Below are 27,446 nucleotides of genomic sequence, written 5' to 3'. Positions count from 1 at the left end.
CAAAAGGTTTCGCCCCAGGAGTGGATATGGGCACCCAGGGATGACCATGAATGAATGGGTTACCTGTCCCATTCCTAAGCCCACTTCTCTTTGGGGAGTCCATCAATATTGATTTGTCCCAGTGGCACCTTGGACTCCTGTCCTTTTGGTGGACAGGGGTCCCATGGGCTGTTTCAGGATCGAATGCTGAGCCTCAGTGCCGACTAGAAGGTCTACTGGTTTCCCCTCCACCTTCAAGGTTGCCCAAGGCTCATAGAGGGACGTGAGCCCTGATGCCCTCAGTCACTGAGTTTCCCTATCTCCAGGATTTTAGGATTTTTGTCTCTTTGTTTTTGTGGACATTCATTTTTCCAATGTCCCGTCTCTTTGCAATAAGCACATTGGTCTTTTTGGAGAGGGGTCGGTATTCTCCTTCCCCTCTTAACTGTGGGGCTGGTTTGTCCCTGCTTCTTCCATAGGCCATGTTTCTTAATTCCCTTGGGTCAGATTTTCCTGTGGCAGCCAGTAGTATTTTGGCCAGGCCTCTAGTTTGTTTATCTTCTGGAGTCTCTCTATTGTTATAAACTTTTTCTGCTATTGCAACAAGTTCTGACATCTGCTTACCTGCAAAACCATCCAGTCTTTGGAGTTTTCTGCAGATGTCTGGCATCGCCTGGTTGACAAAAGCCATGTTTATGGCAGACTGGTTTTCTCTTGCTTCTGGGTCCAGGGCCGTATAGGTCCATTATGCTTCTAGTAGCCTCTCTAAGAAGTTTCCTGGGCTTTCCTTCTTAACTTGTATAACCTGCCCTACCTTAGATAAATTTGTGGGCTTCCTAGCAGCCTCTCGGAGACCCTCCATCAGAATCTGGTGGTAGGCTCTGAGTCTCTCCTTACCTTCAGGGCTGTTGGGGTCCCAGTCAGGGTGGACTAAGGGGAAGGCTGCGTCCACGACAGCCTGCACAATTGTGGGTTGGCCATTAGGTCCAGGAACTAGCTTTGCGGGCGGTGGCTAAAATCCTTTCCCTTTCCTCTGTTGTAAAGAGAACCTGCAAAAGCTGCTGACAGTTGTCCCAGGAGGGCTGGTGAGTTATCATTATGGAATCTAACAAGTCTAGGAGGGCTGAGGATTTTTCTGAAAACTTTGGAGGTCTGCATCTTCCAATTATACAGGTCACTGGTAGAAAAAGGGATATGAGTCACGAACTGTTGGCCGTCTTGATTTGGGGGCAGGGGCTGTCATTCACAAGAGCAGTGTAACCGCAGTGGAGTCTGCCTGTCTCAAAGTCCAGGCTCGCCTATGGGGAGGACTGATCATGTTTTCTCCTTCCTCCCTGGGGCCCTGATTGGCAGCTACCACTTGTGGTACATGTTCTGGCGCAGGGGCAGGTACAAAGGGAGGTGGGTAGAGGTCCTCCTCAGGGCAGGACAGCCGGCTTATGATCCTCTGGCAGTTTTGATTCCTTTAACAGGTAGGGTAGCTGGGGCTGGTGGCAGGAAGGGGCGCAACCAAGGAGGGAGGCTCTCTACCAGATGGTGATGTAGGGGACCTGGTCAGGATGTCCAGGACTCCCGTACACAATACCTTTAGCTTTATAAATGGTGAGGAGGTGGAAGGTGCCCCCCACCAGGCATCTTACACTGAAAGTCGGCCATCCATTTCTGCAAAAGATGGTTAGTTTTCCCAACTGCATTGTCAAACCCAAATTTTCTACTATGTGTCGAAAATCCTTGAAATGTGACTGGAGTAGGACCAGAGGGGTGGAACTAGTTGCCTGTCCCACAGTAACTTTCAATATTTTCAAGAAACCAGAAAAGGACAAACAAAACACAGCTACACAGACTCAAAGACAGATTTCCTGGGAAGTGAAAAAGACACTCAAATGCTACAGTAGGTGGCTTATCCTGTGAATGGGCTTTGCCAGACGGTCGCGACCTGTCATTTTATCAAAACCAGAGTCAGACTGGAGCTCTCAGGCCCCACCAGATCAGAGCTTTCCAGCTCTACCAGATGGTGGCCTGTCCCTTGAATGGGCTCCGCCAGATTGGAGCTCTCTGGTTCCACCAGAAGGGGGGTCTGGAGTGTCCTCACCCCCCCCCCCCTCCCTGAGGTAATTATTGTCTGGTCAGCCTTACCTCTGTGGGCCTCCAAATTGCACCCAGATGCCAGATTTTCCAAAAAAAAAAAAAAAACAAACAAACAAAAAAAAAAAAAAACAAAGAACAGAGCAGACCAAAGACACAGTACAGAGGGGTGCCTTGACATGGATTGGCAGAGAACCAAATGCTCTTCTAGAAACACTCTACTATTGACTCTGGGGGGATCCCCAGCAATTTCGGACAAGCTCCCAAATGTAAGGGTCTGTGAATTGCTAAAGAAAGACCCCAGACTCAAATACTATGTAAAAACAAAGAGCGTTTATTCTGCAGGATCAGCCAGCATGTGGGGGTCAACCATTCATAAAAAAATGGCAACCCCAAGAGGAGCTCGCAGGCTTTTAAGCACAGCTAAAGGAGTTTTGGCAGGTACTTAGATCTATAGCTTGATTGGCTAATTTGAACAGTAACTATATTTGTCTTTATTTGATTGGCTTTAGGGTCTTCAAGGCTAGGTTTGGGGGATTCCAGACAAGTGAGGTAACCCTTATTGTGATTGGTCAACAATTACATTTGTACATTCTTTTTTTTTTTTTTTGAGGTAGGGTTTCACTCTGACTCAGGCTGACTATGTAGTCTCAGGGTGGCCTCGAACTCACTGCAATCCTCCTACTTCTGGCTCCCGAGTGCTGGGATTAAAGGCCTGTGCCACCACCAGCAGCTAACATTTGTTCATTCTTGTTTGGGCTGGTGGGATGGCTTAGCACTTAAGGCATTTGCCTGCAAAGCCAAAGGACCCAGGTTCAATTCCCCAGGACCCACGTTAGACAGATGCACAAGGGGGCACATGCATCTGGAGTTCGTTTGCAGTGGCTAGAGGCCCTGATGTGCCTATTCTCTCCTCTCTCTCTCCCTCCCTCTTTCTCTGTCAAATAAATAAATATAATATAATATTTTTTTAAAAAAAGCCGGGGGCTGGAGAGATGGCTTAGTGGTTAAGCGCTTGCCTGTGAAGCCTAAGGACCCCGGTTCGAGGCTCAATTCCCCAAGACACACATTAGCCAGATGCACAAGGGGGCGCATGCGTCTGGAGTTCATTTGCAGTGGCTGGAAGCCCTGGTGTGCCCATTCATTCATATTCCCTCTCTCTCTCTCTCTCTCTTTCTCTCTCTGTCACTCTCAAATAAATAAATAAAAATCTTAAAAAAAAGAAAGCAGGGCGAGAGGCAGAGGTAGGAGGATCACCATGAGTTCTAGGCCACCCTGAGACTCCACAGTGAATTCTAGGTCAGTGACCCTACCTGGAAAAACCAAAAAAAAAAAAAGTATTTTATTTTCTATTTAAGTGCATACAGATGATATAAATACTAGCCTATAACTCCCTACCGACTGTCAAATAAATTTAAGTAGGGTGCTCTAAGTATCCCGGGAGCTCACAGGTTATCCTCACCCCATTCCCAATAGTTCCAGCCCGGATGCTGTAGGGACTCCGCCCAGGCCTAGAGGGCGTGTGGCGCTTGTAAAATATTAAAGTCGGCTGCACAAAGGACGGTGTTGAAACTCGGCCGTGGGGTCTCGGCGGGGGCGGGGCTGGGGCACAGAGAAGGGGCTGTGAACCTCGGGCTACCGGTAGGAGGTGGGATAGGAAAGGGCAGCGTGAGCGCCCAGGTACAAACCGGAGCTGGAGGAGGTGTGGTCGGCTTCCAGAACCGGCTGCTCGCCCAGCTTCCCTGGTGACCTTCAACTCCCTTGTCGATGACTAACCTCCGGGTCCACAATCCCAACGCGCCGCACCGGTGACCAGGAGCTTTAAGGAGCCCCGGCTGTCTCGGGTTGTGGACGACGCTTCATTCTCCCGCCAATTCGGTCCTGTGACCTCCGCCTTCTGACCCCAGTGCCACGCTTTGCCTCCCGAGGTTCGGAAATTCGTCTTGGGGACGGCCTAAAGAAGCCACTGCTTCTGAAAAATTTTTCCCATCGAGTAAAAAACAGCGGATGCTACGTCTGAAAAGGCAGGCTAATAACTTGTTTCTAAACGTATGTTTTCACTCACTACAAATGTCCCGTGGAGCGCCCCCCGATTTAAGCTTCCGGGTCAGACTCAGGGCATCATGGGAAATGTAGTTCTTAGCCCACACGCTTCGCTCTGGGGAAGCCTACGTGAGGGAGCGTCGCAAAATTTGCCGGTTTAGGGATTATCTTCCTTGGCTCTCCACAGTGAGAATTGGTGAGATACTTAAAGTTTTTTTTTTTAAAGTGTATGGTCACTTTGTAATTTTCCGAGAACGCTGTCCTGCTGTAGCTTTGAAGCGACTGGGTGTCAACCCTTCTGAATTCCGAGGCGAGTAGCAGATAAACGATCTCTGGGTTTCTTGACAGGACTCGGCCTGTACCGATGCTCCGCCCCCTCTGCTGGAGTCCGCTCCGCTGATTGGCTAGAAGCGCTTGAGCGGCGGAAGCAGCTGGCTACCGCGGGGCCCGGGGGTGGGGGGGGGGAGCCAGCCGCGAAGATGGCGGCTGTGGTGGAGGTGGAGGTTGGAGGAGGTGCCGCTGCGGAACGGGAGCTGGATGAGGTAAGATGGGACGGAGAGGCGAGGAGGAGAGAGACTCAGCTTGGCGGTGAAGGGAGGAAAGCGTGGTATCGGAGGCGGGGATCCTAGAAGGGACGGGAAGCATCCTGAGAGGGAAGGAGAAGCTGGCTGGGGGCGGGTTTGAGGGGTGAGGGGAAATCTGGGAGGCTACCCCAGGCTCAGGGAACCCGAGGTGGTCTTGAGGGTGGAAGACTCTTCTTCCCATGGAGGCGATGGGGGACTGGGCGAGAGGCCGGGGCAGTGGAGGTGCTGGGGGTTTTAAGGTGGTTCGCTGGCGGACCTAGGTGGCACTGAGAGGCAGCCCGAGTTGGAGGCGCGTGGACTCGGGTGGGAAAGGACTCCGGGCTTGGCCTGGGGGCTTGGCGGGGGGATCACAGACCCGGAATGAATGCTCATCTAGGTAGTAGTTGTCACTTCGCGTTATTTTAAAGTAGGGACCATTTTATTCTTGCATTCTACGGTTTGCACAATAATGCTTGCTTAGTAAAGTTTTACTCAATGAATAATAATAATAATAATAATAATAAATGAATGAGTAATTGTATACCTGAGTTAGTCCATTCACGAAGTCTTGGACTAGGTGCTAGGGACGAGAGTGTACAGTGTAGTCCTGAAGGGCAGACAACATAAGGCATTACATCAGTGGTGGCTTTGAGAAGGTACCTTTGGGCGAGGTGAAGCTTCTCAGACTTGTATCTTGAAGGATAACCAGTTCTGTGGTGTTTCTGTCCGTCTTTCTTTCTCTCTCTCACTTATCAGTTCTTGAAGGTGAACTTGAGAACGTATGAACCCTTTATCTAATAGGCATTTAACAACTGGTGTATTGAATTACCAGTGATCCTTGAAGGAGACGTTGAGCTTGAAAAAGAATGAAAGTACAGGGCTGGGAAACTGAGAAAGAAGAGGAAAAATCTGGGACCAGAGAGTCAGGGATAGCTGGAGTTGCATGTGGTCTTGCAGATGACTGCAAATGGATAGAGATTAACACAGAGGAACAGGAGGGAAAGTATAGATTGTCAGGGAGTGAACCAGTGGGATCTCTGAGGTTTCTGAATCTTGGAGGGCTCTTCCTGTATGTTTGGTGAGGGGAGAATGGGCAAGATTATTGATAAGACTCAGAAAGGAAGTAGGCAGGAAAGACAATATCTTGTTGAGGGTTAACCTTTTTTTTTTTTTTGATTGGAATTACGAAGGTGGGAGGCTGTGACTGGATATAATACCAGACATTTAAGAATTTTAGTTCTGGGCTGGGGAGATGGCTCAGTGGTTAAAGGCACTTGTTGCAAAACCTGTTGGCCTGGAGTTTGATTTCCCAGTACCCACATAAAGCCAGTTACCCAAAGTGGTGGATGTGTCTAGAGTTTGTTTGCAGTGGCAAGAGGCACTGGCATGCCCATACACTTTCTCTCTCTGCTTGCAAAAAAAGAAATATATATATATATATATATATACACACACACACACACACACACACACACACACACACACACACACACACACACACACACACATATACGTACATACTGTTTTTTTGAGGTAGGGTCTCAGGCTGACCTGAAATTCACTATATAGTCTCAGGGTGGCCTCAAACTCATGGCAATCCTTTTACCTCTGCCTCCCAAGTGCTGGGATTGAAGGCATGCACCACCACACCCAGATAATAAGACTACTTTTAAAAATAGAATTTTAGGGCTGGAGAGATGGCTTAGTGGTTAAGGCACTTGCCTGTGAAGCCTAAGGACCCAAGTTCATTTCCCCAGTACCCACGTAAGCCGGATGCACAAGGGAGCACATGCATCTGGAGTTCATTTACAGAGGTTGGAGGCCCTGGTGCACCCCATTCTCTCTCCCCTCAAATAAATAAATTAAAAAAAATAAAAATAGAATTTTAGTTCTCTACCTTCCAAATACTAGAGGCCTAGAGGTGTTTGAATATCACTTGATTGGTGAGGTGGAGTGATTGTAGAAATTACCTCAAACACCCCTTCTGGTTTTCAGTTTCTATGATTAATAGTTGGCTGTTGTTCAATGAGATATATTTGAAAGCACCTTGAAAAGGACAGTCTATTGGAGTTATTATTTATTGTTTGTTAGTCATGGTTTCTCCTTTGAGATGGTTGTGTATGTCTCTCTCAGATAGGATCTTCTTGTGTTACCCATGTTGCCACTGGACTCCTGATCCCCCTGTTTCAGCATTGTGAGTGCTGGAATTACATATATGTGCCACTATACCTGGCTAATTTTTAATGTTTGCTTCTTATTTTTTCTGTCTTAATTTAAGGACTTAGAAGATATTAGTAGTATAATATACATTCTAGAGTGTCATGAATAGCATTTATTTTAGATGCCTTGTTTCTAGCCTTATTCACCAAGAAGAAATACAGTGTTTTCTGTTAATTCTGTATGGACTGGTCCTATCCTCTTTCTCTCTTCCTTCCTTCCTTCCTTTTTTTTTTTTTTTTTTTTAATTTTTTGAGGTAGGGTTTCACTGTAACTGAGGCTGACCTGGAATTTACTACGTAATCTCAGGGTGGCCTTGAACTCCCAGCAATCCTCCTACCTCTGCCTCCCAAGTGCTGGAGGATTAAAGGCGTGTGCCATCATGCCTGACCCCTCTTTTTCTTATTTATTTATTTAGTTAGTTATCGAGGTAAGGTCTCACTCTAGCCTAGGTTAACCTGGATTTCACTATGTAGTCTCAGGTGGCCTTGAACTCACAGTGATCCTCCTACCTCTGCCTCCCAAGTGCTGGGATTAAAGGCATGTGCCACCACGCCTGGCATTTTTCTTTTTAAAATATATTCTTCATTTATTTGTACAAACTTTGTACAAGCGAGAGCCAGGGAGGGTTGGGGAATGGGCAAGCCAGGGCCTATTGCTAGTGCAAATGAACTCTAGATGCATGCACCACTTTGTGCATCTGGCCTTATGTGGATACTGGGGAATCAAACTCAGATTGTCAGGCTTTATAAGCAAGCGCCTTTAGCTGCTGAGCCACCTTTCAAGCCTCCCTATCTTTAATGTATTTAAGAAAGCAACTTTGAGGGCCAGGTGTGGTGGTGCATGCTTTTAATGCCAGCACTTGGGAGGTAGAGGTAGGATCACGGTGAAGGCCACCTGAGACTACATAGTGAATTCCAGGTCAGCCTGGGCTAGAGTGAGACTCCACCTCGAAAAACAAACAACAACAAAAAAAAAAAAAAAAAGAAAAGAAAAAAAAGTCACTTTGAGACGCAGGAGCAGTCAGTCCTTTCCTTCAGGCTCCAGAATGAACAGAGGTCTGGATTAACGGCCTACTTTGTCTGCTTTCTACTAATGTTTCCCTGACTTTCCGCTCCGTCCTCACTGGCGAAATACAAGGTGAAGTACATAATTTACTGTGTACTTATGGGGAGCTGCTATGTGTCATGCATTGGGAATTCAGAGATGAGCAATTCATGGTCTTTACCAGTTTACAACCCAGTGAGTAGACATGCATATTAGCTTTTTACAATGGCCCTAGGTAAAATTATTAGAATGAAAGTATGCAACAGGTGTCATGAGGCACTGGAGACGAGCACTAGTGTGGACTAGATGAGTCAGTGACCTTTAAGGTAGAGATGAGGATGAGCTGAAAAATTAAAGGCTGAACCATATTTAAAAGGCTGTGGTTTGCGTGTGGCATCGGAGCTGTCTCCCTGTTGTACTTTCTGCTTGGTTTATAGACCTTACTATGGAGGCCAGATTAGAGAAGAGTAAGATGGGATGTGTGATTTATTCTTCAGGCTATGTTTCCCCAAATCAGCTATCATTAGCACAATATGTAGTCTGGAATAGCAGTTCATTCATATTCCTTTCTGCTTTTTTTTTTTTTTTTTTTGGTCTGGTTTCACAGTTACTTTCTCTGGAGGGGGAAATAGAATTGCTGGCTTAGATTAGAGCTACCAGTGGAAAAGACTACTGTTTATTGAGCTCTTACTGTAAACAGCAGCTATTTAAAGCTATTTAAACCTGCTATATCTCAGCTTTTACTAACAGCAGCCCTGTGAGTTACATGGCATTATAATGACATTTTGTAAATGATGAGGCAGAGGCTAGAGAAGTTAAGGAACTTTCTCAGAATTCCACAGTATGTAAGTAAGGAAGTACTGTTTCTTACCCATATTTCCCTGTGCTGTCCTGAGTTTAGCCATTGAGACAATGAGGGCCTTGTTTTCCATTCTCACTTTATTATTTGTACTCCCAGGGTTAGGTAATTAAAAAGAGTATAGTCCAAGCTGGAGAGATGGCTTAGCTGTTAAGGCATTTGCCTGCAAAGCCAAAGGACCTTTGTTCAATTCCCAGGACCCACGTAAGCCAGATGCGCAAGGTATGCATGCGTCTGGAGTTCTTTTGCAGTGGCTGAAGACCCTGGCGTGCCCATCCTCTCTCTCTCTGCCTGCCTCTCTCTTTCCCTCTCTCAAATAAATTAAAAAAAATAAATATTTTTTAAAAAGTATATAGTCCCGGGCTGGAGAGACGGCTTAGTGGTTAAGGCATTTACCTGCAAAGCCAAAGCCCTGTGGTTCTATTCCCCAGGACCCACGTTAACCAGATGCACACGGGGGCGCACGTGTCTGGAGTTCGTTTGTACTGGCTGGCGGCCCTGGTGCACCCATTCTCTTTCCCTTTCTGCCTTTTTTACTCTCATAAATAAATATTAAAAATATGGGCTGGAGAGATGGCTTAGTGGTTAAGCGTTTGTCTGTGAAGCCTAAGGACCCCAGTTCGAGGTTCAATTCCCCAGGACTCACGTTAGCCAGATACACAAGGGGGTGCATGCATCTGGAGTTCGTTTGCAGTGGCTGGAGGCCCTGACGCACCCATTCTCTGTCTGTCACTCTCAAATAAATAAATAAAAATTAAAAAAAAAATAAAAGTTTATCTTTTAAGAAAAAGTGTACAGTCCCAACTGATTCTGTAAAAATTGGCACAATATATTTGATAAGTGGCTGTGATTTGGATCATTTTGAACCTTACATGTATGAGCTAAGTTTTATTGTACTGTCTATATCCCCAGTCCTTTTAACTTGCTGATACTGGTGGATTCTTGGTAGTGAGGAGTGATCATTATTTCATGTGAGTACTTTACCTCTCCTGGGCCCTATTTTACTTTACTTTTCCTTCTTTTTTTCCCTTGAGGTGGGTCTCAGCCCAGGTTGGTACTCTGTATGTATTTGAGGATGCTAGGATTACAGGTGTATGCCACCACCTTGGTTTTATTCATTGCCGGAATGGAGCACAGAGCTTTGTACAGACTAAGCAAGTACCCTACTAACTGAGCTACATTCAGTCCTTCTGCTTTATTCTTGATGAAAGAGGAGATTGAAGCTGGGAGATGGCTCAGTTAATAAAGAGCTTACTCTGCAGGCTTGAAGAGCTGAGTTCAGACTCCTCAAATCCATATAAATACTGAATGGGTATAGCAGCCCACCCATAATCTTAGCACTCAGGAGACTAGCTAGACTAGCCACATTGATGAGCTCTGGGTTCACATGAGAGACCTTCTGTCAGTAAGATAGACAGCAGTTGAAGAAGTCAACCAACATCAACCTTTGGTCTCCACCTGCACGTACAAACAGGTGAATGTGCATCCACACACATGTGAGCACACACAAAATAAGGAGATTGGGTCTGGAGAGATGGTTCAATGGTTAAGACACTTTCCTACAAAGTTTAATAACGTGGGTTCAATTCCCCAGTACCCACATAAAGCCAGATGCACAAGGTGGTGCGTGCATCTGGAATTTGTTTGCAGCATCTGGAGGTCCTGGTGTGCCCATTCTGTCTCTTTCTATATCTCTGCCTGCAAATAAATAAAATACGGTGTTGTGTGTGTGTGTTGTTTGAGACAGGGCCTTATTCTGTAGTTGAGACTGGCCTAAAACAGTCTGTTGCCCAAGATGGCCTTGAACTTGGACTCATCAGTCGGCTTGAGCCTCTTCGCTGCTGGGATTATAGGTATGTGCCACCATACCTGGCTTATTCAGCAGACTTCTAAAGTACCTTAAAAAATATTTATTTATTATTTAGTTAGTTAGTTATTTGATACAGAGAAAGAGGCAGAGGGAGAATGGTCACGCCAGGGCCTTCAGCCGCTGCAAACAAATTCCAGATGCACGTGCCTCCTTGTGCATCTGGCTAACATGGGTCCTGGAGCATCCTACCTAGATCCTTTGGCTTTGCAGGCAAATGCCTTAACCGCTAAGCCATCTCTCCAGCCCTAAAGTACCTTTTTTTTTTTTTTTTTAATATTTATGAGAGAGAGAATGAGCGCACCAGGGCCTCTAGCCACTGCATATCAACTCCAGATGCATGTGCCCCCATGTGCATTTTCTTATGTGGGTTCTGGGGAGTTGAACCTGGATTCTTAGGCTTTGCAGTGTCTTAACTGCTAAGCCATCCCTCCAGCCCTGAAGTACCTTTCCTATGCCAGTCATTGTGCTATGCCTGACAATACCAAGATGAATAAAGTGTGATGAGTATCCTCAAGGAGTCCATAAAGTAGGACAGGTAGAGAAAGACTGATAAGAGGAGAAACATGTCACGGGGCTGTGATTGCAGTATTGGCACAGTGTCAGGGAGGAAAGGGCAATGCCATATCTCCTCTACAAGTTACTTTGGTAATCCCCAGCACACAGGCTGTCAAAGTTTTCATCCCTTGCTTTTTCAAAACAGTACTCACTGTTCCATTGTGTTTTGCTTTTGTTTTCCTCCTGTGGCTCTCCCTGTAGGCATTTGATAAGTGTTCCATGTCTCCAGGGATTTCTTCTCTAGAGATTCTTGGTCCAAGCTAGATCTTATGGAGGGGTTGGGACGTATGTGAGTGAAGTTTCATCTTGGGTGTCTGACTACCTGGAATATTTTAGGCATGTAAAATATATGGTTGCATAGTAGAATAGAAAACCTGCTAAAGATGTAAGTGGTAGGCCCAGATTTTAGAGTGAAAACAGCAGATTTGGCTTAGACTAGACAGCCAGCTGATAGATGATAGATGCATAGAAGGCTCTGTTGAGAAGCATTCTGAGGACTGGGCACAGTAGAAAAGAGTCCTAGAGAAAGTGCTGGAGGCAGAATAATACAGAGTTCTTACTCTGTGCTAAGGTCTAGGCCAAGTGTTTGTATATTATTAATACTGTAACCTTGCAGGGTGGGTCTCTATTCCTTTTTTATTTTATTTGTTTTTTGAGGTAGGGCCTCACTCTGGTCCAGGCTGGCCTGAAATTCACTGTGTAGTCTCAGGGTGGCCTCGAATTCATGGTGATCCTCCTACCTTTGCCTCCCGAGTGCTGGGATTAAAGGTGTGTGCCACCACGCCTGCCAAAGTCTCTGTTCTTTTTTTGTTTTTGTTTTTTTCGAGGTAGGGTTTTGCTGTAGCTCAGACTGACCTAGAATTCACTATCTAGTCTTAGAGTGGCCTTGAACTCACGGCAATCCTTCTACCTCTGCCTCCCAAGTGCTGGGATTAAAGGCATGCACCACCACACCCTCAAAGTCTCTATTCTTTTCTTTTTTTTTTTTAAATTTTTTGCTTTTATTTATTTGAGAGTGACAGACAGAGAAAGAGGCACATAGAGAGAGAGAGAGAGAGAGAATGGGCGTGCCAGGGCCTCCATCCAATGCAAACGATGCATGCGCCCCCTTGTGCATCTGGCCAATGTGGGTCCTGGGGAATCGAGCCTTGAACTGGGGTCTTTAGGCTTCATAGGCAAGTGCTTAACCACTAAGCCATCTCTCCAGCCCAAAGTCTCTATTCTTATTATCACCATTCTACCGATGTGGAAACTGAAGCATAGAGAGTTTAAGTGACTTGCTTTACATGGGTAAGTGACATAGCTGAGGTCAGATCATTCTAATATCTATGCTCTTGACCTATCTAGGCAGTGTGAATACTTTCTCTTTTTCATCCTGTTCTACACTAGACATTCCCACGGCATAAATGTGGAACTTCCACAGGTATTTGAATATAGTCTTGGTTTTAAAAAGCCTTATTCATCCTTTTTTGTTTGTTTTTTCCAGGTAGGTTCTCTCTTTAGCCCAGTCTGACTTTGAATTCACTATGTAGTCTCAGTTTGGCCTCAGACTCATAGCAGTCCTCCTGCCTTTGCTTCCCAAATCCTAGAATTAAAGGCATGCGCCACTATGCCTGGCCTTATTTATCTCCAGTGCCTGGTGTAGAGATGGGTCAATCAAAGAATATATGAACTTCATTTGTACGTTTTTTTTTTTTTTTCCTCTGAGTTAGGGTTTCACTCTAGCTCAGGCTGACCTGGAATACACTTAAGTAGTCGCAGGCAGAGGTGGGAGGATTGCTGTGAGTTCAAGGCTACCCTGAGACTATATAGTGCATTCCAGGTCAGCCTGGGCTAGAGTGAGACCCTACCTTGAAAAAAACAAAAACAAAAAAAAATTATTTATTTTATTAGAGGGAGAGAATGGGTGTACTAGGGCCCCCAGCCACTGCAAACGAACTCCAGATGCATGCTCCACCATGTGCATCTGGCTTACATGGGTTCTGGGGTCTCAAACCTGGGTCCTTATGCTTTATAGGCAAGCGTCTTAAACACTAAGCCATGTCTCCACCCCTGTTCTGCAGTTTTGAATGTTCTGTATCCTAGTGTTTTTATTTTTATTTTTGTTTATTTTATTTATTTGAGAGTGACAGACAGAGAGAGAAAGAGGTAGATAGAGAGAGAATGGGCACGCCAGGGCCTCCAGCCACTGAAAATGAACTCCTGATGCGTGTGCCCCCTTGTGCATCTGGCTTACATGGGTCCTGGGGAATCGAGCTTCACTGGCAAGTGCTTAACTGCTAAGCCATTTCTCCAGCCCCAGTGTTTTGGTTTTTTTTTTTTTGGAGGGGGAGGGAATGGGTTTATTTTGGCTTACAGACTAAAGAGAAGCTCCACAATGGCAGGGGAAAACAACGGCATGAGCAGAGGGTGGACATCACCCCCTGGCCAACATCAGGTGGACAATAGCAACAGGAGACTGTGCCAAAGACTGGCAAGAGGAAGCTGGCTATAACACCCGTAAGCCCACTCCCAACAATACACTGCCTCCAGGAAGCTTCAATTTCCAATTGCCATCAGCTGGGGATCCTAGCATTCAGAACACCTAAGTTTATGGGGGACGCCTGAATCAAACCACCACAGTCATTATATATTACATTCTCTTCCTTGTTTCTTTTCCTTTCAATTTTTTTTTATTAACAACTTACATGATTATAAAAAAAAATCCCCTGGTAATGCCCTCCCTCCCCCCACTTTCCCCTTTGAAACTCCACTCTCCATCACATTCCCTTCCCCTCTCAGTCAGTCTCTTTTATTTTGATGTCATGATCTTTTCCTCCTACTATGATGGTCTTGTGTAGGTAGTGTCAGGAACTATGAGGTCATGGATATCCAGGCTATTTTGTGTCTGGGGGAAGCATGTTGTAAGGAGTCCTACCCTTCCTGTGGCACTTACATTCTTTCCGCCACCTCTTCCACAATAGACCCTGAGCCTTGGAAGGTGTGATGGAAATATTTTAGTGCTGAGCACTCCGGTCACTTCTTTCCAGCACCATGATACCTTCTGAGTTGTCCCAAGGTCACTGCCATCTGAAAAGAGAAGATTCTCTACCCAAAGTGAGAGTAGCATTAATATAAGGGTATGAACATTAAGAGAAGTGCTTATTGGATAGTTTGGTAAGCACAGTATTGTATCCTAGTGTTTTATTTTACCCTACGTGTCCTACAATTTTATCAGGCACTCAATAAATACTTAGTGTATGTCTGAATGAGAGAAGATATGACATAAATTTTTTTTAAATTTTTATTAACAACTTCCATGATTATAAAAAATAATCCCATGGTAATACCCTCCCTCCCTCCACTTTCCCCTTTCAAACTCCATTCTCCATCATATCCCCTCCCTATCTCAATCAGTCTCTCTTATTTTGATGTCATGATCTTTTCTTCCTATTATGATTGTCTTGTGTAGGTAGTGTCAGGCACTGTGAGGTCATGGATATCCAGGCATTTTGTGTCTGGAGGGAGCACGTTGTAAGGAGCCCTACCCTTCCTTTGGCTCTTATATTCTTTCCACCACATCTTCCGCATTAGACCCTGAGCCTTGGAAAGTGTGATAGAGATATTGCAGTGCTGAGCACTCCGGTCACTTCTTTCCAGCACCATGATACCTTCTGAGTTGTCCCAAGGTCTCTGCCATCTGAAAAGAGAAGATTCTCTACCAAAAGTGAGAGCAGCATTAATATAAGGGTATGAACATTAAGAGAAGTGCTTACTGGGCAGTTTGATAGGCATAGTATATACATTTAGCCAGACAGCAGCAGATATTACACCCTTAGGACTCATGACTGACCCTGTTTTAAATTTTCAGTATCAGGGACGTATTCCCTCCCATGGAGCGGGCCTCCAGTCCAGTTAGAGGGCAGTTGGTTTCCACCATGATAGATGTGCCACTATTGCACCCACTATTGCATCCGTTGGCTTATTTGGCCTGGCTGGCCAAATATAAGGCTTGCAGTGTCCACTGTTGAGTATCTTCACTCGTGGTATCTCTTTCTCCCATTGAACTGCATGCAGAATGGCTTCTTCCACCTTTTTGTCAGCTGGTCTACATGGAGGAGGTTTTCAGCTCAGCTCCAACAGGATTTCTCACTGGCCTTGCAGCCCAAGTATGTGGAGTCTTCAGCAATAGGGTCTTACCATCTATTCCTGGTGGGAAACCAAGGGCCTTGGCAATGGCCTATAATGTTTTGGAGGCATCAGGGACCTCCCTGGCCAACAACTCACTGGAAGGTATCCCATCCCTGACACTGAAAATTTTCTAGGAACAATCTATGGCTCCTGAGTGTTCCATTGTCCAAAAAAGTAGGATTCCACATGATTTATTTATATCCTCTTAGATTTTGATTAGCCCTCCCTCCACCTTTACTCAATCCCAATTTTTATTTATTAATTTTTTTTTTTTTTTTGGTTTTTCGAGGTAATTTCACTATGAAGTCTCAGGGTGGCCTCAAATTCATGGCAATCCTCCTACCTCTGCCTCCCAAGTGCTGGGATTAAAGGCGTGTGCCACCACCCCCGACCTTTTTTTTTTTTTTTTTTTTTTTTTGAAGTAGGGTATTACTGTAGCCCAGGCTGACTATGTAGTCTTAGGGTGACCTTGAACTCACGGCAGTCCTGCTACCTCTTTCTCCCAAGTGCTGAGATAAAGGCTTGGACTACCACACCCAGCTTAATTTTTTTTTTTAATCTTTATTTATTAGAGAGGGAGAGAGAAGGAGGAGGCAGATGGGTGTGGTGGGTGGGGAGAATGGGCATGCTAGGGCCTCTAGCCACTGCAAATGAACTTCAGATACATGTGGCACCATGTGGGTTCTGGAGAATTAAACTTGAATCCTTAGGCTTCTCAGGTAAGCACCTTAACCACTAAGACATCTCTCTAGCTCCAATTTTATATTTTGAGAGAAGGTTTTGCTGCATGTTCCATGCTGGCCTCAAATTTTCCTGGGGAGGTAAGAAGATACTTTATTTTAATTCCTTTATCTTAAGTACTATCTTTCTTTGTGCCTTCCTTAGTGCTTTACCCAGTACATGGCACATATATTCATTGAGTGTATGAGAATACATATAGGTATGGATTTAGTTTAGGATTAAGGAATAGTTAATTATACCATTACATTTAACTGACATTCCTACTATCTGTTCTGGAAGTAATACAGCATCCCCTGCCTGCAGACTGGTCTTTTCTCTTTTTGTTGATTTCATGTCTCCCTACATAGCCCAGCCGGACCTTGAACTCACTGTACAGCTCAGGCTGGCCTCCTGAGTGCTCAGATTATGGCAGGCAACACTGTGCCAGGCTTTCAGCCAGGGTTTCCTATACATGGTTTATGAAGCATTCCACTTGAGAGTCATGCTAAGTTGCTCTTAACCAGTGAGTTGTAGAGACATAGAATCCAGGGACTTACTTTCCTACTCCCTTAGCATCCTATGCAGATATTATCAACATTTACCATGTGTTGTTTCCCCATCCAACTAGGCAATGAACTGCCACAGTATGGTATTGTATGTATCTCTTGTATTCCCAGCACTTACTCTTGTATTCTACCTAGGGTAGAATTGGTATTTAAGTGTTTATTGAACTTAATTCTCAATCAATTCCATGTTGAAATCCTTAGGAAAAAGTCACCTAACGTGTGTTTTTTCTTTTTATTTAATTAAATTTTTAAGATTTTTATTTTTGGGGCTGGGTAGATGGCTTAGTGATTAAGGTGCTTGCTTGTGAAGCCTAAGGACTCAAGTTCAATTTTCCAGGTCCCACATAAGCCAGACATACAAAGTGATGCAAGTGTGCAAGGTTGCAAATGTACACAAGGCGGCACACGCATCTGGAGTTCGAATGCAGTGGCTAGAGACCCTGGTGCACCAATTCTCTCTCCTGTATAAAAAGAAAAATGGGGGGGGGGGGCTGGAAAGATAGCTTAGTGGTTAAGGCATGCACTTGCCTATGAAGGCTAAGGACCCAAGTTCAATTCCCCAGGACCCATATAAGCCAGATGTACAAGGTGGCACATGTGTCTGGGGTTTGTTAACAGTGGCTGGAAGCCCTGGTGTGCCCTTAAAAAAAAAAGAAAAAAGAAGCCGGGCGTGGTGGCACATGCCTTTAGTCCCAGCACTCAGGAGGCAGAGGTAGGAGGATCACCATGAGTTCAAGGCTACCCTGAGACTACATAGTGAATTCCAGGTCAGTCTGGGCTAGAGTGAAACTCTACCTCAAAAAAACAAAACAAAACAAAACAAAAAAACACCTTTAAGTTTTTTAATTGTCTTTTTAAATTTATTCATTTATTTATTTGAGAGCAACAGAGAGAAAGAGGGAGGGAGAGAGAGAGAGAATGAATGGGTGCGCCAGGGCCTCTAGCCACTGCAAACTCCAGATGCGTGTGTCCCCTTTGCATCTGTATAACGTGGGTCCTGGGGAATCAAGCCTTGAACTGGTGTCCTTAGGCTTCACAGGCAAGCGCTTAACTGCTAAGCCATCTCTCCAGCCCTTTTTAATTGTCTTTTTAAAAAATTTATTTTATTATTATGGTAGTGCACACCTTTAATTCCAGCACTTGGGAGACAGAGGTAGGAGGATCACCGTGAGTTTGAGGCCACCCTGAGACTACATAGTGAGTTCCAGGTCAGCCTGAGCTAGAGTGAGACCCTACCTTGAAAAAGAAGTACACAGACAAAAATTATTTTATTTATGAGAGAGAGAGAGAATTGGCATGCCAGTGCCTCTGTGTGGGTTCTGGGGAGCTGAACCTGGGTTCTTAGGCTGGCAAGTGCCTTAACTGCTAAGCTATTTCTCTAGCCCTTTTCTGTCATCTCCCCTCCTACCCTGCAGGTAGAGTCTTGCTCTAGCCCAGGCTGACCTGTAATTCACTCTGTCAGGGTGACCTCAAACTCAAGGCAACCCTCCTACCTCTGCCTCCTAAGTGCTGAGATTAAAGGCATGTGCCACTACTACCTGGTCTGTCTTTTTATTTTTTATTTTATTTATTTATTTTTGTTATTTTTTGAGGTAGGGTCTCACTCTAACCCAGTTTGACCTGGAATGTACTATGTAGCCTCAGGGTAGTTTCAAACTCACAGCGATTCTCCTGCCTCTGCCTCCTGGGTGCTGAGATTAAAGGTGTGCACCACCATGCCCAGCCCTTTTCTGTCTTTTAAAAAAATATATTTTTAAATTTTTTATTAGCATTTTCCATGATTATAAAAAAAAATCCCATGGTAATTCCCTCCCTATCCCCCCCACACTTTCCCCTTTGAAATTCCATTCTCCATCATATTACCTCCCTATCACAATCATTGTACTTAGATATCTACATCTATTTAAGAGAAAGAACTGAGAGAAACACCAAGACAGAAAGAAGGTCAATATGGACATGCCAGGACCTCTTGCCACTGGAAATGATCTCCAGATACATATGCCACTTTGTGCATCTGCATTTACCTGGGTACTGGGAGATTGAATCCTGGCCGTTAGGCTTTGCAAAGTACTTTTAGCTGTTGAGCCATTTCTCCAGCCCTCTGTCTTCTTTTCTCTTCCTCCTGTTCCTTTTTTTCTTTCCTCTTCTTTCTTGTTTCTTCTTTCTGTTTTGTTTTTTGAGATAGGGTCTTGCTCTAGCCCAGGCTGACCTAGTATTAGTCTCAGGTGGCCTCATGCTCACAGTGTTCCTCCTACTTGAGCCTCCCAAGTGCTGGGATTAAAGGCTTGCACCACCATATCCGGCTTTTTGTCTTTTTTTTTTTTTTTTAGAGAGACAGAAAGAGAGAGAATTGGCACACCAGAGACTCAGCCACGACAGTCGAACTCCAGATGCTTGTGTCACCTACTGGGCATGTGCAACCTTGCACTTGCCTCACCTTTGTGCGTCTGGCTAATGCGGGTTCTATAGAGTTGAACATGGGTTCTTAGGCTTCGCAGGCAAGTGCCTTAACCACTGAGCCATCTCTCCAGTTCTCTGTCATCTCTTTCCAAAAAAAATGAAAATGAAAACTTCATTAAGACAAATTTAGGGCTGGAGAGATGGCTCAGTGGTTAAGGCACTTGCCTGTGAAGCCTAAGGACTTGGGTTCAGTTCCTCAGTATCCTCATAAAGCCAGATGCACAAGGTGTCACATGTGTCTGGAGTTCATTTACAGTGGCTAGAGGCCTGGATGTGCCCATTCTTTCTCTCTCTCAAAATAAATAAAACAAACATACATAGTTTCTTTCCACTACCTTGTTTTGTCCCCCATCTTTCTCCACTGAGCCCCTTCTTCTCATCTATTTTATTCTTTCTCTCTCTCTTGCTGTCTTCCATCATCCACTACAACCTGTTGATGGGCCCAATATTACATAGATTTTGTGCAAGGAACAACCGCTTGGATCAGGAGAACAATGATTACTTTGTGTCTGGAAGAAACCATTCCATAGCATTCTTCCCTATCCTTTGGTTCCCACATTCTTTCTGTCATAGTCCCTGAACCATTGGAAGATTCTTTTTTAATGTTTTTATTGACAACTTCCATAATTGTAGATAATAACCCATGGTAATTCCCTCCCCGCACACACACTCTCTCTCTCTCTTGGATTTTCAAGGTAGGGTTTTGCTGTAGCTCAGGCTGACCTGGAATTCACTATGTAGTCTCAGGGTAGCCTCGAACTCTTGGTAATCCTCCTACCTTCCGAGTGCTGGGATTAAAGGTGTATACCACCACACCTCACTTGGTTTTGGTGTTGTCATCATTTGATTTTACTTATTTTTTTATGGTTTTTGGAGGTAGGGTCTCACTCTAGCTCAGGCTGACCTGGAATCCACTATGAAGTTTTAGGGTGCTCTTGAACTCTTCCTCCTACCTCCTGAGTGCTGGGATTAAAGGTGTGCACCACCAAGTCTGGCTTGATTCTATGATTTTTTTTTTTTTTTTTTTTTTGAGGTAGGGTCTCACTCTAGCTCAGGCTGACCTGGAATTCACTATGTAATCTCAGGGTGGCCTTGAACTCACAGGATTAAGGGCATGGACCACCACACCTGACTTGATTCTATGAATTTTTAAATTACCTTGTTGATTTCTTCATTGACCCATTCATCATTTAGTAGTGTCTTGTTTAGTTTCCAATATTTTTGTCTATGGCATATAGCTTTTCTTGCTATTGATTTGTAGTTTCTTTCTTTCTTTCTTTCTTTTTTTTTTTAACAGTTTGGAGGTAGGGTCTCATTCTAACCCAGGTTGACCTGGAATTCACTATGTAGTCTCAGGGTGGCCTCGAACTCACAAAGATCCTCCTACCTCTACCTTCTGAGTGCTGGGATTAAAGGCTGTGCCACCACACCCGGTTTGATTTTAGTTTGATCCCATTGTGATCAGATAGAATGCAAGGAATTATTTCAATTTTTCTGTATTTGTTAAGATTTGCTTTGTGCTCTAATATATAGGCTATTTTAGAGAATGTTGTATGTGCTGCTGAAAAGAATGTATATTCTATAGCATTTCAGTGAAATGTCCTGTAAATAGGAGGTAGGTCCATTAGTTCTATGACCTCACTTAATCCAGATGCATTTCTGTTTATTTTTTGCCAGGATGACTGTCAATTGATGAGAGTGGGGTGTTAAAATCATCCACTATAACTGTGTTTGGTGTTATCTGTGACTTTAGTTCTAAGTGTTTGTTTGAATTTGGGAGCCCCCATGTTAGATGCATATATGTTTAGGATTGTAGTGTCCTCCTGTTGGAGTGTGCCCTTAATCAATATAAAGTGACCTTCCTTATCTTTCCTAACTAATGTCAGCCTGAAATCTACACCATCGGGTATTAGGATAGCAACACCTGCTTTTTTTTCTAGGCTCATTTGCTTGAAACACTATTTTCCAACCTTTCACCCTAAGATAGTGTCCATCTTTTATAGAAAGGTGAGTTTCTTGGAAGCAACAAATTGAAGGACCATGCTTTCTAACCCAGTCTGCAAACCTGTGTCTTTTTGTTGATGCGTTGAGGCCATTAATATTAAGAGCTATTATTAAGGTCAGGCCTTGTGGCTCACACCTTTAATCCCAGCACTCGGGAGGCAGAGGTAGGAGGATCACCATGAGTTCAAGGCCACCCAGAGAGTACATAGTGAATTCCAAGTCAGCCTGAGCTAGAGTGAGATTCTATCTTGGGGGGAAAAAAAAAGTTTTTATTGAAAGATATGTGTTTATTTTTGCCATTTTTCTTTTGTTGTAGTTCTTCCGGTTTTACCTTTGCTCTCTTGTATTAACTAGTATTTGAGTATGGTTTGTTTTTTTCCAGGTTCCTTATATGTGTGCTTTTCTTTCTATTCAGCATGGTGGATCCTTTCAAGTATTTTCTGTAGACCTGGTTTTGTCTTTAAATATTCCTTTAGCCTGATTTTGTTGTAGAATGTCCTTATTTCTCCTTCTATTTGAATGGATAGCTTTGTAGGATAAAGTAATCTTGCTTAACAGCTGTTATCTTTCAGAACTTGGGATATATCATTCTAAATCTTGAGCCGGCTGTGGTGGTGCACAGGGGCAGAGGTTGGAGGATTGCCATAAACTTGAGCCCACCCTGAGACTACATAGTGAATTCCAGGTCAGTCTGGGCTTAGAGTAAGACCTTACCTCAAAAAACCAAAAGTAAATAATATATAAAAAAATAAAAGTCTGGCATGCTGGGCATGGTGATGTTGGAATTTGTAGTGTCTATGGCTTTTGGGTGGGCAATAACTCAGGAGGCATAGTGCTGGATGGCCACAGTCACATAGAACTACTGAGTCAGTGACTTTCCTGGTTATTGTCTTATGAATTTTGACAAATGAAACCCACAGACCCAAGTATCAAGTTTAGAAAGATTTTATTATAGGACTTAAAGAGATAGAACTTTATGCAGCTTAAGAGAAGGAAAGAATACAGAGTTGTTATCTTTCAGAACTTGGAATACATCATTCCAAGTCCTTCTGGCTTTTGTAGTTTGTGTTGAGTAATCTGCTGTGATCCTGATGGGCTTGCCTTTGTATGTGACTTGATTTTTCTAACTGCTTTCAGTGTATTTTCTTTGGTTTGTGTGTTTTGTTTTAATTATAATATGATAATAAGAGGTTCTTTCTTGATTTTTGTCTGCTTGTCATTCTATAGGCTTCCTGTATGTGTATTGGCATTTCTTTCCTTACTTGGGGGTTACGGTTAGGTCCTCTCCTTAACTCATGCTACTGGTGAGACTTTCTACATAGTTTCTGTTTGACTTACTCTGCTTTTCATTTCTAGTATGTCTGATTGGTGTTTTTTCCATTATTTCTATTTCCTTACTCATGTTCTGCATTGACCTACTTATTTCATTAAGTTGGTTTCCTGTGTTTTCTTGGGATTCCTTCAGGAGTTGGTTTCTTTCTTTGATTCCTTTGAACATAGATCTTGTCATTTTTTTGAATCTTTGTCAGGCATTTCATCTAAAGCAATCTCACAGGAGGTCATTTCTGATGGATTTATAATTTTTGGTGGGATTGTATTGTCTTGATATTTTGTGTGTGTGTTTCTTGTATTATAATGTAGAGATTTTTGCATCTTGAGTTGGTTTGATGGTTGGGTTTTCTAATTATCTGCAGTGTTCTTAGCTGTATAAATCCGACTTTATATATCTTCAGTGGAGGAGTTTAAGGTGCCAGGTGTAGCCCTTACACTCATTTGAAGGTTCTTTTTTTTTTTTTTAATATTTTTATTTATTTATTTATTTGAGAGTGACAGACACAGAGAGAAAGACAGATAGAGGGAGAGAGAGAGAGTGGGCGTGCCAGGGCTTCCAGCCTCTGCAAACGAACTCCAGACACGTGCGCCCCCTTGTACATCTGGCTAATGTGGGACCTGGGGAACCGAGCCTCGAACCGGAGTCCTTAGGCTTCACAGGCAAGCGCTTAACCACTAAGCCATCACTCCAGCCCCATTTGAAGGTTCTTTAAAGATGCCTCATCTAGTGCTGAGCATTCAACTGGAACCTCTCCTCAGAAATGATGAGTTTTGAGTTTTCTAAACAGTCACTACCATTTGAAAAGAGAAACTCCCCAACCAAATGTGAAAGCAGCACCAGTACATGGGCCAAGCATAAGCATTGAGAAGGCAGTTTGGTGGGATAATACGTTCCTATAGCTGAGCAGCAGAAGCAGCTTCCCCTCGGGCTTCTCAGCCATAGACTTTTGACTGGGCTTTTCAGTATCAGGCACAAATTCCCTTCTGTGAAACAGACCTCAAATCCAATTTGAGCTTTTGGTTACCCCCATATCAGACATGCCACTATTGTACTAGCCGGCACATCTTGCCTGGCTGGCCACTGTGTGGTTTGCAGGATCCACTGCTGGTTAAGACTGTCAATGACATTCACCTAGCAGGTTGCAAAGCACCTTCCAGGACAATGCCACTAAACAGGGAGGAGGCTTGCAGCTCAGCTCTAGCTTGATTTCTCAGTGTCCTGAAAGCAAAGCATGTGGTGTATTCAGCAACAGGGTCTTACCATCTAATTTTGGTGGGCATCCAAGAGCCTTGGCAATAGCCTATATTGTTTTGGGGCCCTCCTTGACCAACAGCTCACTGGGAGGTCTCACTTCTGACACTGACATTTTTCTGTAGCACCTGTGGCTTTTTGGTGCAGCATTATCCAACCCTCCTGTATACTTCTGCCCAAAAGTCTGTTTGTTTTTTCAAGGTAGAGTTTCACTTTATTCATTTTTTTTTAATTTATTTGAGAGCGGCAGACACAGAGAGAAAGACAGAGGGAGAGAGAAAGAATGGGCGTGCCAGGGCTTCCAGCCTCTGCAAACTCCAGACGCATGCGCCCCCTTGTGCATCTGGCTAACGTGGGACCTGGGGAACCGAGCCTCGAACCGGGGTCCTTAGGCTTCACAGGCAAGCGCTTAACTGCTAAGCCATCTCCAGCCCTAGAGTTTCACTTTAGCTCAGACTGACTTGGAACTCACTTTGAAGCCCTAGACTGGCCTCAAACTCATGGTGATTCTCTTACCTCTTGAATGCTGGGATTGAAGATGTGCGCCATGGGCTGTAGAGATGGCTTAGTGGTTAAGGCACTTGCTTGCAAAGCCAAAGGACCCAGGTTTGATTCCCCAGAACTCCCATAAGCCATATGTATAGGGGTTGCATGCGCCTGGAGTTCCTCTGCAGTGGCTGGAGGCTGTGGCATACCCGTTCTCTCTCTAATGCCTCTTTCTCAAATAAATAAAAGTAAAATATATATTAAAAAAAGATGTGTACCACTACACCCAGATTTTACTTAATACATTTAAAAAAATACTTATTTAAGAGAGAGAGAGGCAGATGGACTCGCCAGGGCCTCCAGCCACTGCAAACAAACTCCATACACATGCGCCACCTTGTGCATCTGGTTTACATGGGTACTAAGGAATTAAACCTAGGTCTTTAGGCTTCACAGGCAAGTACCTTAACTGCTAAGCCATCTCTCCAGCCCAATTTATGCATTTTAAAAATATTGTATTTTTATTTACTTATGAGAGGGGAGAGAGAGAGAAAGATTGAAAATGGGCGTGTCAGGGCCTCCAGCCACTGCAAATGACCTCCAGATGCATGTGCCACCTCGTGCATCTGGCTTAATGGGTCCTGGGGAATTGAATCTGGGTCCTTTGGCTCTGCAGACAAGTACCTTACCCACTAAACCACTTGTCAAACTCCCAATTTATACTTTTTTGGTTTTTTTTTGTTTTTAAATTTTTTTTTTTACAATTATTTATTTATTTATTTGAGAGCGACAGACACAGAGAGAAAGACAGGTAGAGGGAGAGAGAGAGAATGGGCGCGCCAGGGCTTCCAGCCTCTGCAAACGAACTCCAGACGCGTGCGCCCCCTTGTGCATCTGGCTAACGTGGGACCTGGGGAACCGAGCCTCGAACCGGGGTCCTTAGGCTTCACAGGCAAGCGCTTAACCGCTAAGCCATCTCTCCAGCCCTGTTTTTTGTTTTTTTGATGTAGGGTCTCACTCTAGCCCAGGCTGATCTGGAATTCAATATGTAGTCTTAGGGTGGCCTGGAATTCATGGCAATCCTCCTACCTCTGCCTTCCACGTGCTAGGATTAAAGGTGTGAGTCACCATGCCTAGCTTTTTTTTTTTTTTTTTTTTTTTGGTGTTTTGAGGTAGGGTCTCACTGTAGCTCAGGCTGACCTGGAATTCACCATGTAGTCTCAGGGTGGCCTTGAACTCAAGGTGATCCTCCTACCTCTGCCTCCCAAGTGCTGGCATTTAAAGCGTGTGCCACCACTCCCAGCTCATATTTTTTTAATAGCTACCAAAGAAGTGAGTATCCATTTATTTATAAGATCTTTAGTTTGTGTTTAAGTCCCTTTAAAGAGATTTGATAGGCTGATCATTCCATGGGTTGTGTATTCCCTCTTGGAGTATCTTTATTGCAGTATCCCTTTTTTTTTTTTCTTTTTTTTTTTTTTGGTTTTTTCGAGGTAGGGTTTCACTTTAGCTCAGGCTGACCTGGAATTAACTCTGTCACCTCAGGGTGGCCTTGAACTCATGGCAATCCTCCTACCTCTGCCTCGCGAGTGCTGGGATTAAAGGTGTGCGCCATCACGCCCCGCTCTATTGCAGTATTCTTTAGATTGGCTAGAGTCAGAGAGGGAGAGAGAGGGTAAATGGTCATGCTAGGGCCTCTAGCCACTGCAAACAAACTCCAGATGCATGTGCTACCTTGTGCATCTGGCTTACATGGGTACTGAGGAATTGAACCAGGATTCTTAGGATTTGCAGGCAAGCGCCTTAACCAGTAAACTATCTCTCCAGCCCAAGATTGGCTTGTTCTGGATTCTGCTTCTTTGCATCTCTGACTTTTGGAGGCACAAACCCTGCTATAGAATGCCCCTGGAGAATGGTGCATCAGTATGCCTGAGGCTATTTGGCCCAAGTTTGGTTATCCCAAAGAAGCTAATCTAAGTCATCCATCTAGAGTTATTTCTCATCCCCTTTATTTCATTGTGTTTTACCTTCAAGTCATTTGTTATGTCTTTTGTTCCTCAGAGGAAAATCTATAGGTAAACATAAACTCATTAGCTTCCTCTCTAAAGTGCAGCTTTCTCAAGAGGATGCTGGGTCATAGCCGTGGGGCTTTTGATCCTAGACAGCTAAAGAGAAACCCTGGGGCCAGGGCAAGCATAAACCCTGCCAATATTTTTGTTCATTCTATCTTCTTCCCCATTTCCTTGTTGGTATTGTCAATAACTGAATATATTCTGTAACTTTTTAAATTTATTTTTTTCTAATATTTATTTATTGGAGAGAGGGAGAAAGAAGCAGATAGAATGGGCATGCCAGGGCCTTCAGCCACTGCAAATGAACTCCAGTCACATGCACTACCTTGTGCATCTGGCTTATGTGGGTTCTGGGGAATTAACCTAGGTCCTTAGGCTTCACAGGCAAGCACGTTAGTTGCTAAGCTACCTCCCCAGACCTATTTATTTTTATTTTTTGGTTTTTTGAGGTAGGGTCTCAGTCTAGCCCAGGGTGACCTGGAACTTACTCTGTAGCTCCAGGTTGTCCTTAAATTCATAGTGATCCTCCTACCTTGGCCTTCCTTCCAAGTGCTGGGATTAAAGGCACACACCACCATGCCCCTGCTTATTTTTTTTATTATTTAATTTTACTTATTATTCTTATTCTTATTATTATTGGTTTTTAAAGGCAGGTCTCACACTAGCCCAGGCTGATCTGGATGTAGTCTCAGGGTGGCCTCAAACTCCGGGCAATCTATATATATATATTTAATTATTTATGAGCAGAGAAAGAGAGTAAGTGTGGGCATGCCAGAGCCTCTTGGTGCAGTAGACTGATTACAGATGCATGTGTTACTGTACATGGGTACTGGGGACTTGAACCCTGGCTGGCAGGCTTTCAAGTAAGTACCTTTAACCACTCCCCAGCCCAACTCTTTAAAGCCCTGTGTGGCATTTAGTCCCCATTTCCCTCAGGGTTTAGTTGAACTTCTGAGTTATCATTTAGTGCTCTGCAAATCAGTCTTTTTTTTCAATCTTTTTTTTTTCCTACTCTGCTGATGATAATGGCTAGCTTTCTCGCTGCTTACTGTGTCCCAGGCACTATGTTAAGCATTTTATATATGCAATAGCTCTTTCAATTCTATTTTATTTGAATGTGTATTCTTATGTATGTGGGTGCATAAGTATGAGCAGGTGTGTGTGTG

General features: G+C 44.1%; 2 protein-coding genes across 3 annotated transcripts in view; one reads left to right on the top strand and one right to left on the bottom strand.

Moving 5' to 3' along the window:
• LOC101605176 (short transient receptor potential channel 2) overlaps positions 1-4,307 on the bottom strand; it is a 53,171-nt gene extending 48,864 nt beyond the window's left edge. The window contains 1 exon segment of the mRNA XM_045145041.1: positions 3,841-4,307. The gene's annotated coding sequence lies outside the window, so the exon portion shown is untranslated.
• Rnf121 (ring finger protein 121) overlaps positions 4,225-27,446 on the top strand; it is a 74,635-nt gene continuing 51,413 nt past the window's right edge. The window contains exons 1-2 of one of the 2 annotated variants that reach the window (XM_045145042.1): positions 4,225-4,303; positions 4,456-4,649. In XM_045145042.1, coding sequence (XP_045000977.1) covers positions 4,587-4,649 — 63 coding nt within the window. In that variant the 5' untranslated portion in view covers positions 4,225-4,303; positions 4,456-4,586. The remainder of the gene's footprint in view (positions 4,304-4,455; positions 4,650-27,446) is intronic. The other variant, XM_045145043.1, reaches the window with a different exon arrangement.

The sequence above is a fragment of the Jaculus jaculus genome, chromosome 3 (assembly GCF_020740685.1).
Source record: "Jaculus jaculus isolate mJacJac1 chromosome 3, mJacJac1.mat.Y.cur, whole genome shotgun sequence".
NCBI classification, from domain to species: domain Eukaryota; kingdom Metazoa; phylum Chordata; class Mammalia; order Rodentia; family Dipodidae; genus Jaculus; species Jaculus jaculus.
This window is presented reverse-complemented; position numbering and strand designations above follow the sequence as displayed.